Consider the following 12,863-nt stretch of genomic DNA (forward strand, 5'->3'; position numbering starts at 1 on the left):
AACCTCTCCCACCCCCCCAAATTTGGACTTAAGCCATCACACTAGACCAGTGGTTTTCCAACCCCACCTTTTAAGAGTGGCAATTTTCTCAAATGAACGCTGTGCAAAACCCCAGGGCAGCAGGCGGACATAAGTGAAGCTGGCTGGTAAAAGGGCAGGAGACCCAGAGAGCCGCTTCTCAGACTCCCACAGGCCCACGCGCACCGATGACCAGCCTGCAGACCAACGTACACAACGCACGTTCTTGTCCTACCACTGTTTACAAGTGGGTCCCACATGCACAACATATATACACGGCCTGGCTGACTGCCCTGATCTAGCTGCCTTCGTCACTTCACACCCATCACTGTGTAAAAACAACAGCTCTCTGGGCTCAAATCATGCTGGACTGATAGCTTCAGTGACATTCATACAGCAGCAGGGGCTCCTTCATATTACTTTTTGGGTAAACAGCCATACAACTCTAAATTTTCAACGGAAGGCATGGTTCAGTAACAATACCTGGACGCTTTCAGGCTGAAATTGCATGAAAAGTAAATTTTTGTTCACAAAAGAAAAGCAAACTGCTTAAGGTTTTCACACCTTGAGGGCAAATCCAGTTTTACCTTGGACGGTTTTCCCCAAGTAATCTCCTTTGCGTTCCTTGTTAATGACGTACTGGTAGATCTTTCCAGTGGTCAGATTATTGTCCTTGGTGAGGCGGATGTCTAGGAACCGCTCATAGTTCCCTAGATCAAGGTCTACTTCCCCACCATCATCCAGCACAAAAACCTCGCCTGCGGTGAATAGTGAAAACGGTCAGGGTAAGTGAGAAACACCCATGTCATGGCAAATGTGAGGCTCAAAATATAAACACTCAAATAGAACAAAGTCTGCATTACCTGGACATGAAGCAGAGAAATTTATTTCTAGAAAACTAAATATGACACAAAAGAAAGAAAAATATCACCAACCATTCTCCAGAAGGCAATAGCTTACTTCCAGCCTATCAACAAGCTCGGTCTGAATCAGGAAGTTATAAAATAGCATTGAACGGAAGGAAATCATAGCCTCAAGGGCGGTGGAGACAGGGAACTTTACAGGAGTGTGGTATCTGCTGCCTAAAGAGAAAGAACTTTCAACAATGCCTACTTGTGCAGCAAAAGGTTTCAAACGTGATAAAAGCATGATTTCCTTCAAAGCTCACACTGGATACTAAGGTCCTGCTGATTACAAAAACCAGCTTCTGGCCTACACTTTAGTCCCAAACAAAGTTGTGAAACTCCAAGTTTCTCCCATTCCTTTGTTTGACATTCATTCCTTGAGACGTCATTCTAGAAGTCTTGCCCAGAATGGTTCATTCCTACCATCACAATAGGAGACCAGCATAAAAACTGGAAAGGGAAAAATGTCTTATTTTTTCCCCCTCAGAGAGGGGTTTCTATTATAGAAACCTCTAAACTCTAATCACTATGTTGCCTATTTAGATTTCTGCTTCCTCTCTGTCAAGGTGAGAAAAACAGATTCTGCTAACACTAAGGACCTTTTTGGAAGGCAGGAAATGCAAGTCACGTAATACAAAATACACACAATTTCCAAGGGCTGATGTATGTTCTTCCACATACTCCATAATTATTATTTTAACAAAAGAAGGAAATGCATCGTGCTTACCATGCTCATAAGGAGAGAATGTTCCCGCATCAATGTTAATGTATGGGTCAATTTTAATTGAAGTTACATGTAAACCGCATGATTTCAGTATCGTGCCTACGCTGCTGGCGATGATTCCTTTTCCAATTCCTGATATAACACCACCAGTAACTAGAATGTACTTCATTTTACTTTTTGACCTGGGAACGGAAGAAGGAAAAATTACAGATAAAGTATATTCCCACAAAGCAAACGTATCTGGGTTCAAAGGCTAGCTGTACCGCTTCCTAGCTATGAACCCCCCCCCAGGAGCCTCAGTTTCCCTCTCCATCGCACGACTTTAGAAGGTTGTTATGTGATGTGAGCTCCTAACAAACATTTCTTGGGATCACTGAATGGCTTTAGTCAAACAGGAGTTGAAAAACAATGACTAGTCACATAATGTAGCTTTTGTTTAAAGCTCTGACAGCCAACAACCTTGAGAGACGACCTAATAAAAAAATAAATTTAAAAATCTGACAGAACTATACTATGCCCCAAACATTGGCTGACATAGCCAGCAGACCCCAGGGTACGAAAGCAGGTGCCTCATTATTTTCCCTGCATGGGAGAAACAACGTCTCAATCTTGGATGAGCCCTGGATTGCCTGATTGCTCCACAAAAGAGAATGTCTTTGACTAACCTACAATGTATCCCCAAGAAAACAGAGCTTCGCTAGGTTATGGAAGACGGAATAAAAGAACTTCCAACATTTAAAAGGAGTTGCAATTAAGCCTAAAAATCCTTTAGTTAAAGGTAGTTTGCTCCTGTAGTTTATTAATAACTTACTCCTTCCCAGTTGTACGGCTGTTTAACACAAAACTCTCTCCGAGCTATAAAATGAAGAGAAACCGGGGCGCCTGGGTGGCGCAGTCGGTTAAGCGGCCGACTTCAGCCAGGTCACAATCTCGCGGTCTGTGAGTTCGAGCCCCGCGTCAGGCTCTGGGCTGATGGCTCGGAGCCTGGAGCCTGTTTCCGATTCTGTGTCTCCCTCTCTCTCTGCCCCTCCCCCATTCATGCTCTGTCTCTCTCTGTCCCAAAAATAAATAAACGTTGAAAAAAAAATTTTTAAAAAAATAAAATGAAGAGAAACCATATATACTGGAGGAAAGGAACATCAGATAACAAACCAGCCTGAAACACATAATGGGCAGAGGACTCAAAGAGAGGACAGATCCCATTAAATCCAAAAAGCTGTACAGCTGTGGCCGGGAATGGAAGCAGCAGATGTGGTGACAGATAAAAAGGGTGGGTGGATGGAAGAAACAGCAGAGGCAAGAGGCGAGGTGACAGCAACAGGCTGGCCAGGGAGAATTCATCACTGGCCCTAGCTTCAGAGGCTCAGAAACATCATTTGGTCAGTAAACCCAAATGTGATCAAAACACAATCACCAAGTAGAAGAGAATGCTTGCTTTGGCACGGTCAGGACATTTTCCTCCTCTGGGAACGCTTCATGTGAAGCCAGTTTATAATAAAAATAAGCTAAGAAAGGAACAAGGAAACCGGGGAGTTCTGCCTGAAGCATTCCCCCGCCCCACTCCCCAAGGCAGGAATGAATACACTTGGCAAAGTAAGAATGCTCAGAATGACTTCCCCCTTGGACAGCAAGGAAGACAACCAGACCGTGACTTGCTCTTTCCATTGTTATACCATTTCCAAAAGCATGCTCCTTGGTTTCTGCAAAATGTATGTGGGGTTCCCATAAAGCATTTTATGGACATAAAAATCAGAAATGTTGTTAAACAGTCAACTGGTTTAATGCCAGATCTCCAGTAGCCTTTAATAAGTTAATATGCTCTGTGATCTCCCCAAACGGGCATACAGTGTAGTTTCCCCAAAACTTGTTTGACCCCAAGTCCCTAATATTTGGGGGGGGGGGGGAGACACTACTCTGTCACCTCACAGTGAAAGAGATCCTTACTGACACACGAGTTATCAGACTTGGCTACATTTTAGATGTGTTCTATCCAGGGATATCCCTGACACTATAGAACTAAATTCTCAGACTAAATTCTAGATGTTCCTAGAAATTTCTAGAGTGGGTTATGGAGCAGGTTACTTTTACAGAAGACTCCTTCTTCATCCATTTGTATTCGACTTGCCCCAATTTTACCTGAAGAGGGTTAACACCTCTCTTGAGGGAAGATTCTTGCGGCCTCCCACAGTGCCTGGCAATAAAGACCCCAATGGGCTCCCAGACCAGGTAGGAGAGGCTGACAGGACCCACTCACTCACACTGATGAGCGACCCCCTATGTAGGTGCTACCGTGCTGGACACTTTGGGGACCACAAAAGGTTTTGGTTTTTTTTTTAACTTCTATTTGCATTTATTTTATGCAGAATTTACTCCCAGGCCATAGGTTTTTGTTTCTCCAGTTTCTTCGGATCTCTTTTTCTTCTGCAACCTCCTCTCCCAGTTTGGGGACTAGCTGCTCTTTCCCAGTAAGGACCATCTCCGCGTGGCAGGAGAGCTCACGTGTGGGTTGAACCGACCACGAGCCCTGTAAGTTCTGCGCCGCAGCTTGGGGGCTTTTGTTCACCTGGATGTGCCCAATAACCAGAGAATCTACATCTAAACCCTTAAGTTCAGCATTCTTCTCTGCATGTTTAAGCACGTGCAGTAAAAATTCAGTGCTCTTTTTGGGCCACCAACCCCGTGTCCAGCCCCACGGTTTGGCCTGGGCACACCCACACCTACCAACTCCACCACTGCAGTGACACGGAATGGCACACACTGTGTCTACAAAGTGACATCTTTCAGATACTTGGTGGCTTTTTGGATATGCATACCCTCGATGGCCTGGGAAGTTTCACGTGTGTTCTTAAAGTGAACACAAAGATTTGAAACCTCTTGACTTGCATGATTTCGTAGGGTTTTCTGGGTCAAGTGAATAGCAAACCATTTTCAGAGATCACCTCAGGCTGCTTATGGGAAGAGCAGGGACCAGAAAACTTCACCAGATCTGGGCTCATATCACAAGTTGCTGGCAGTCCGGTTAGAGACAAAACATTTACAAAGAAATGAGTAATCCACTGATGGTGGGAAACAGGGACAACATACGAAAGGCACACATGGAGAACAGAAAGCAGAAAGCTTTCAGTGGCAAGACCAGGGTATAGATCATGTCCTAGCAGAGGAACATGAGAGAAATTAAGGCAGGGAGAGGATCCAAGTTGCTCCTGCTTAGTTGACCTGAGACCTGCAACAGGTCTTCAAGGACTGACAGCAAGAAATAAAGCATGGAGAAGGCAACAGAGTGAACAGGAAGGTGAAGGCCATCTACAGAAAACAGATGCAGGGCCAAGAAGGGGGGGTGGGGGGGGTGGAGGGTGCCTGTGGGAAGACAGTGGGAAATGAGCTGGAAATGTAGGCAAGGGTCCAAATCATGTGGAAACCTTAATGTCCAATCTGCACTTTATTCTGAAGAGGATGGACACATGGGAAAGTTTTCAAGCACAGAAGTAACATATATTAAGAGGTATCAGGGGTGCCTGGCTGGTTCAGCCGGTAGAGCATGCAACTCTTGATCTCGGGGGTGGGAGTTCGAGCCCCACGATGGGTGTAGAGATTACCTAAAAATAATCCTAAAAAAAAATTGCATCAGAGGAATTCAATAAAAATGGCAAGGGTGGGGGGGAGAAGCTTTTTTGTCGATAAAAATGTTTTGAGATCCACCTCCAGCCCTACCACTTGTGTACGGAGACCTGTCAAGTCAATCAAGGTGCCTGAAGCCCGGGTCCTTACATCGGAAAAATGGGTGATCCCCGCATCGCCTGTCACCAGGACTGCTGCGGATTGGAAATTACGAGTGTGGACCTACGTGTGCCACGCAAACGTAGTGAACTTCTTTAAAACGCGGCATGCTCTCTACGAGCGGCCAGGAGGAGAGCGCCAGGGCTGTGGGGCCGAAGGGGCCGCACCCCGAGCCCCGACGAGCTGCAAGGCCCCTTCCGCCCACTGGAGCCGGGGCGCGCCGGAGGGGCCGCGGCCAGGCCGCCGAACCCATCCCCCACGCGGCAGCGCGTCTCGGACCTTGAACCGCCTCCCAGCCAGGCTGCGGCCGTGCCCCAGGGTCGGAGGGGCCAGGGCCCGGGCAGTCCCCAAGGAGGGGCGGCCGCCGGGGCTTCTCCCGGAGGGCTGAGCAGAAGGGCTCCGGCGCCTCTACGGCCCTCCCGGTCCCACGCGTCATCCCCGGCCCCCTGCTCAGCCGAGCCAGGTCGCGCTGCAGCGCGTACTGCCGGCCCCCGCGACCCCGGCCCCGCGGCCTTTCCCGCCACCCCACGCCCCTTGCGGCCCGGCTTCCCAGCGGCGCCCGGCCACGCGGCCCCGCGCGCGGGAGCCGGCTCCTAGCCGGCCTGGCCGCCCGCCCGCCCCACTCCCGTTAGGCACGCAGCCCATTGGTCAGGCCGGCGAGCCACCTCACCCTTGATTGGTGGGAGCGGTGTCTATCAGCCGGCGGTGTGGCTGTCCCGCGCCGGGTTCAGCTAGCGCCGCCGATTCCTGCACGGCAGAACAGTTCCCCCAGGATCCCTGGAGTCAGCCTACCTGAAGCCGGCTTCCAGGCCTGCCGTCGGCTAAGGATCTAGGTGTGCGACGCGCGCGCTGGGCCCCGGGCAGCCAGTGAACCAGCCCGGCCGCATGCGCCCGGCAGTCTTTCACGGAGGCGGGCTCCAGGCGGTGCGCACGCAGAGGCGGGGGGCGGGGCGGGCGCGAGGGCCCTCCCAGGGGCGGGGTCTGGGTGAGCGGGGCGCAGGGCCCCGAGTGCGCAGGCGCGGGGGAGACGCGCTTTCTCGTCGGCTGGGGCTGGTCTGCGGGCTTGTACCCGGGCTGCTGACGCCGGGAAGACGCAGGCGTTGGAGACCCGGCAGGTTGTGGCTTTTCTGCCTTGCATCTTTTGTTCGCAGTCGGTGATCCAGGCTTCCTCTCTTGCGGAGGAGGCCGTTTTTGGACTCAAACCTGGCAAATCCTTCCTCTGGCCCCAGCAGCCTTCGAGAGGAGGCCAGATCCATCACGCCTGTCTCCGAACCTTCTGGCGCCGTGAGCACCGTGAGCACCACGTTCACGCCAGCTGGTGGTGCGACCCCAGCCCATCTCTCCCGCCACGCCCTCTGGACCGAGGGACAGCGGCAGTGTCACCCCCTGCTGGCCTCTAAATGAGAAAGCCTAGAAGGGCGCCTCAGCTCCCGCTCTTTCCTAATCTGGCTTCCTTGCCCCCGCATCTGCCCTGAGCGCAGCTGCTTTAGATGGAGAAGGGTCCAGAAAAATACATAGTTTCCTCTGGCTAATAGTCATTGAGCACCCACTGTGTGCCACACGCTGGGCTGGGCTCCAAACGACCCTGTCCTGGGTATAACGACGTAGTGGGGCAAATTGATCAGCCAATTACACTTCATCGTGATTTTCATAATTTTTTGCTGCTGGAGTGCCCGGTGTGGGGACTGACCAAGTCTGGTGGGCATTGGGGATGCAGTCAAGAAGTCTTCTCCGAAAAAGCAGTTTAAAGCTGAGAACTGAAATTTACTGGCAAAGAATGGGAAGGGCGAGGTGGGGAGTAAGAATGAGTGAGGCAGAAAGAAAAGCTTGTGTGAAGGCCCTGAGGCCCAGAAGAATTTAGAACAGCTGAATCATCAGGCCAGTGTAGCTGCATTGGAGAGAGCCAAAGGAAGAGAGAATAAGAGATCAGGCTGGAGAGGTGGGCATGGCCATACCATGCAGAGCATTATAGAGTAAGTTAAGGATTTTGTTTCTCCTACAGGCAGTAGAAAAACCATAGAAAATTTTTTGAGGAGGGGATTTTGTTTTTCTTTTGAATAGTGGATACATGCACATGGTTAATTTTTTTTACTATGAACACTACACAAGGGTACTTGAAAAACTTCTCACCTCTGTACCCCGATGTTCCTGTTTTCTTCCCTAGAAGCAGTTTGTCACAAGCTCTTGTAATCATTTAGGAAAACGACTCAAACAAATGGTTTCCAAGGAACCGGTTGGGAGGCTTCCGTAGTGGCCCAAAGAGAGCTTCTGGCTTCTTCCAAATCTGGAACCCCACTGCTTCTACCCTGCCAAGCCACCCAAGCTGCACTCAGCTCCAAATCTAAAACATGCTCGGGATGTGTTTGAAGATGTGCTATGTCCACACATTCTTTCAAGAAGCATTTGGTGTTTATCTTAGCGCTGGGACATGATAGACACTGAGAACATACTTGCTGAAGTAATGGAGATGCTGTAGGAGACACAAGAATGAGCCATTCCCTCGGCGGGTGTTCTGGGTGATCACTGTCCCCTGTCTCCTCCTCCTTTGAACCTCTGCCTTCCCCTCCCCCATACTCTTTCTCAGCAGTGGTCTTGCTTCCTATTTCACTGAGAAAATAGAAGCCATCGGACCTTCTTGAGCTCCCAGCGCTGTATCCATCAACCTAGTTCTATCTCTGCGCACAGGCTCTGCCTTCTCCCCTGTGCTGTGGACACACTACCCTCATTGTTTCAGGCGCCATATCTTCTTGTCAAGTCAAGAACGTCACTCTGTTAATTCTCCCGTCGTGCATCAGCGGTTTTCCCCTCTATCATATCATTTCCCCTAACAGGATGCAGTGTCTGCCATCTCAAAACCTCTGTCTTCACTGTACGTGATTCTCTGGCTACCCCTCATTCCTCCGTGTCCCTTTTCAGCACAGCTCCTAGAAAGTGCTGTTTGCACTTGTTGTCTGCAATTTCTTCCCTCTCTCTTGAACTCATTCTGATCAGGTAATTGCTCACATAATTCACACTGAAACTGTGCTTGTCGAAAATTAACCTCTGTGCTCCCAAACCTCTGAATCCCAGCCTAGACTCCCAAGTCCTAGATAGAGATGCCAGTGTGGCTGTACGTGCATGGTTGTGTGTGTGTGTGTGTGTGTGTGTGTGTGTGTGTGTGTGTGTTTGCACGTTCGGGCTGTTCCTCTCCCCAGCCGTGAGCTCACAGACTCCCTGTGGGCTTGTGAGTGCAGCCATACTGCCCCCAGATCCTGCTCCTAGACCAGATGATTCCTAACATCACTTGTCAGAGCTGATCAGTCCCTCCTTAAAACATGTTCTTTACCTGGCTTCTAGAAAACCATTTTCTCTGTTTTTCTTCTGTTTCACAGTCCTCTCCTTCTGGGTGCCCTTTCCTAGAACCTTTCCTGTTCCTGACCTGTAAACACTGGTATGCCCCAGCGTTCATAAGATCCCTTCTCCATCTATAATCACTCTTTACATGATCTCATCCTGACTTTAAGTACCATCTATATTCTGACGACTCCCAAATTGACATTTCCAACCTGGACCTGTCTCCTGAACTCCAGATTTAGGGCCATTCTAAGCGTGAAGGTCTCGGCACAAACAAACACGCACCTTGTCTTCAGGTGGGATTGCTGTGCACTGCTCTTCGTGTTCCAGAGCTCCCCCTGGGATCAGGCTGCAGCCTCAACCAGGGGCCGCACACTTTCTGGAAAGGGCCTGAGAGTAAGTATATTGGGCTTTTGGGCCATATGGTCCCGGTCACAACTACCCAATTCTGTCTTTGTAGCACAGAAAGTGTAGTGCCTGAACAAAATAAGTGTCACAGAAATAGAAATGCAGGTTGGATAGCAAGGCCAAAGTTTGCCAGCCCCTGAGCTAAACACACCTGTCGTCTTTTCTAGCACCTTCCCTGCCCTGTGCTGCTCCCCCCATTCCCTTACAGGTTTCACTTGGGAGCATTGCTCAATTATTCACTTACACAAGAACCCCCTCTCGGTCTTTGTTCCTAGGGAATGCGACCTAAGACAGTGCCCCTCCTACACGTCCCTCCCAGGGTGCGCTCAATACTTTCCCTAAGACATTTATCACAGGGTGCTGAAATTGCCTGTCTACCTGGGCGTCTCCTCCCCACCCGATTGTAATTAATCTTATTGCGATGACTTCACGTTTCTGTGTCTCAGTTCCCCTTATCAGGTACAGTCTTGTTCACCTAAGTTTAATTCCCTCTACTACCCTGGAAGGCAAATGCCATCCTGACTACTACATTCCATATGTTGAAGCCGGGAGTGAAAAGTGTAAATGCCCTACTGAGAGCACGTATGAAGGTTCACTTTGAATCCTTTCTGTTTTGCACCCCCTCTTTCCGCCCATCACCAAATCCTGCCAATTGTTTCCTCACCGAGGCTCCTTCGAGTGACTTTCTTCTCATTCACATCAATACGCTGTCATCCTGGCCGGGTGTTCTAACAGATTATGTGGGCAAGTTACGGCAGCAAGGAGCCCACAACCATTGACTTACATGTGTAAGTTTTGCCCGGATAGAGCCTACTTAAAAAAACTAAAATTCTTTTTAGTTTCTAAGAGATATGTAAATGGTATGAAATTCAAAAGGCACAAAGGAATACACAGCAAAAGCTTCCCTCACATATCCCCCAGCCACCTAGTTTTCCTCCCAGAGGCAACCAGTATTAGGTTTCTTGTTTATCTTTCAAGAGATACTCTGTGAACAGTCTATGTCCCTCTCTTATTGGCTGTATGATATTTTAGTGTGTTCTATTGGATTTTCCTTACTTGAGCCAGCTTTCTTTAATGACGTTATTTAGTGAATTCACTGGTTATACCGTCACTTGGACATGAAAAGATTTAAAGGGGTATGTGTAGAGGCGCCCGGGTGGCTCAGTCAGTTACGCATCCAACTTTGGCTCAGGTCATGATCTCATGGTTTGTGAGTTTGAGCCCCGCGTCGGTCTCTATGCTGTCAGCTCAGAGCCTGGAGGCTGCTTTGGATTCTCTCTCTCTCTCTCTCTCTGCCCCTCCCCTGCACTCTCTCTGTCTCTCAAAAAATAATAAACATTAAAAATTTTAATAGGGGCGCCTGGGTGGCACAGTTGGTTAAGCGTCCGACTTCAGCCAGGTCACGATCTCGCGGTCCGTGAGTTCGAGCCCCGCGTCAGGCTCTGGGCTGATGGCTCGGAGCCTGGAGCCTGTTTCCGATTCTGTGTCTCCCTCTCTCTCGGCCCCTCCCCCATTCATGCTCTGTCTCTCTCTGTCCCAAAAATAAACGTTGAAAAAAAAATTTTAATAAATAAATAAAGGGGTGTGTGTGTGTGTATATGTGTGTACCTGTGTGTGTAAAATATGAGAGAAAAATGAGGCAAAGGGAAAATTAGGGTAGGAACTTTTTCTCCTCAATGACACTCCATTGCCTTCAGGATAAAGCCAAAACCACACTTTGATTTATGAGTCTATGCACAATCTGGCCTCAGTTTACTCCTCCTGTAGCCTTATGACCCACCCCATGCTCTAGCCACATGGGACTCTTTCAGTCCCCTAAACACGCCATTCTTTCTCTTTCCCGGAAACGTCGGGATCTGTGCATAGACCTCTGTTGGAAAACCCCCTTCCCTTTGTCTTACTAATGTCACGTTTCAGCTTGGCCTTCGCTTTCCCAAAGTAGATTTCCTGGACATATTTTTGGGGATCATACTAACTCTCCACTCTCCTACTGCTGCCCGGACTTCCCTAAGCACAGCACTTACAAGCTGTAGTTTGATGGTACATTCCCTTGTCTAGATCTCCCCCTTATCTAGAAGCTCTGTGAGGTGTGGGGCCTGCTTATCTGATTTACTATTGTATGCCCAACGCTCATAGTGCACAATTGGAAAATATTTTTTCCTACAAATAAATGAATCCAGAAATTAAATTAGATCCCAAATCCTATGTGTTTTTTAGAAGTGAGTCACAAATTTGACTTTTAAATTCCCAAGAGCCAACGTGACAAGGATCAATATGATTCATAGAAAACCATACAAGTGTTAAGGAGAAATATCACTTCCTCAAACAGCCCTTCACTGAGCCCCTAGGGCCCCTTATGGGCACCCCTAAGTCCCTCCCCACACGCACACTATTTTTCTTTGGTAGCATTTATCGAAATTACAACAATCGATGGGGTAATTATTTATTTGATGTGTGTGTTCTCTACCAGACTGCATTTCATTTAGGGGTGTATCCCAGCACCTCTCACATTGCCTGCGAGTAGCAGGTACTCAGTAAATGTTTACTGAATGAATTAAAGGGACCTTTCTTCCTATAACTGAGATCAGAAATCAATTTCTTCTGCGAGTCTTCGTGGAGGGGATGCAGGATATGTAATGCATGGATGAATGGTCTCAGTGATACCCAGACAACAGACCGACAGGAGACAAGGGTCACAGGGCTTTCCCTAGAATGATTCTCAATAAAGGCTGATCGCAGTGCCCCAAAGCACAATTCAGGCACAGCGATTCTGCTAAGAGCCAACAGGATGCCAAGAGTATGCCGTGTGGGAGAGAAGCCCTCGGAAGACCCGGCTTATTCAGAAGTAAATTATAAAGCATCTTCTGGAGCTCCTCTATAAAGAAAGTTCTCTAACCCGAGTGCCGGGTAGATTGTGAGGAGAGTGGATTAAATATACACCTGAGAGAGACGTGGGATGAAGCTATTCAAGTTACATTCAAAGGCTTTCAACAATTATTTGAGCTTGGGGTACAACTCATATGTATCTCAGAATTAATTGATGTCCTTCACAGGGAACATGACGGGATGTCAGAATAATCTGACAGAGACATCTGTCTCATGCTGGGCATATAATAATATGTATCAGTATTATATATAATTGTATGGTGTAATCATACTCTACTACCCCAATAACACATTTAGGGAAAAGAGGTAGTAAAAGAGAAAACAGAAAGAAAACAAACGCTTTATGAAAACATGTTATTATGTAAGCATACTAGCGAATTCTCAGTTGACAAATACACCACAGCTAACATCACCACCTATCCCAGATTTGGGGGGCAGTTCTGACTTCTTGGAATCTTATTCTTTTTAATAAAATAATGTATTACATGTATAACTAAATGCCATTTTGTTACTACACCCGTTTAAGACTTTAATGCAAATGAACGGGCAGATGAGAAAATGAATACTTTTGAAATCATATACTTTGACTTTGGGGTTCAGAGAACATGGCACACAGGACTCATTTCTAGTCTCCTCACCTGTAAGACCTCTCCCAGCTTCCCGTGCTAGTTGAGTACTACCCCTCTGATCTACGGAACTCTCTCTTACTCATCTGTTCCAGCATTTACCGCATTATATGGCGATTATCTGGATTTGCTTGTCTCCAGACCGAAAGAACTGCCTTTTTTTCAGCTCCAATAGCCACAAGAAGG

General features: G+C 48.1%; 1 protein-coding gene across 3 annotated transcripts in view; it reads right to left on the minus strand.

The window, feature by feature from the left end:
• CTPS1 (CTP synthase 1) overlaps positions 1 to 6,337 on the minus strand; it is a 30,306-nt gene extending 23,969 nt beyond the window's left edge. The window contains exons 1-3 of one of the 3 annotated variants that reach the window (XM_047085044.1): positions 6,217 to 6,337; positions 1,651 to 1,829; positions 606 to 776 (exon numbers count right to left, since the gene is read on the minus strand). In XM_047085044.1, coding sequence (XP_046941000.1) covers positions 606 to 776; positions 1,651 to 1,816 — 337 coding nt within the window. In that variant the 5' untranslated portion in view covers positions 1,817 to 1,829; positions 6,217 to 6,337. The other 2 variants (XM_047085046.1, XM_047085047.1) reach the window with 2 other exon arrangements.
• Positions 6,338 to 12,863: the final 6,526 nt, after the last annotated feature.

The sequence above is a fragment of the Lynx rufus genome, unplaced genomic scaffold (assembly GCF_022079265.1).
Source record: "Lynx rufus isolate CCGP_SWC_20201006 ecotype Redwood Valley unplaced genomic scaffold, mLynRuf1.p SCAF_2, whole genome shotgun sequence".
Classification (NCBI taxonomy): Eukaryota; Metazoa; Chordata; class Mammalia; order Carnivora; family Felidae; genus Lynx; species Lynx rufus.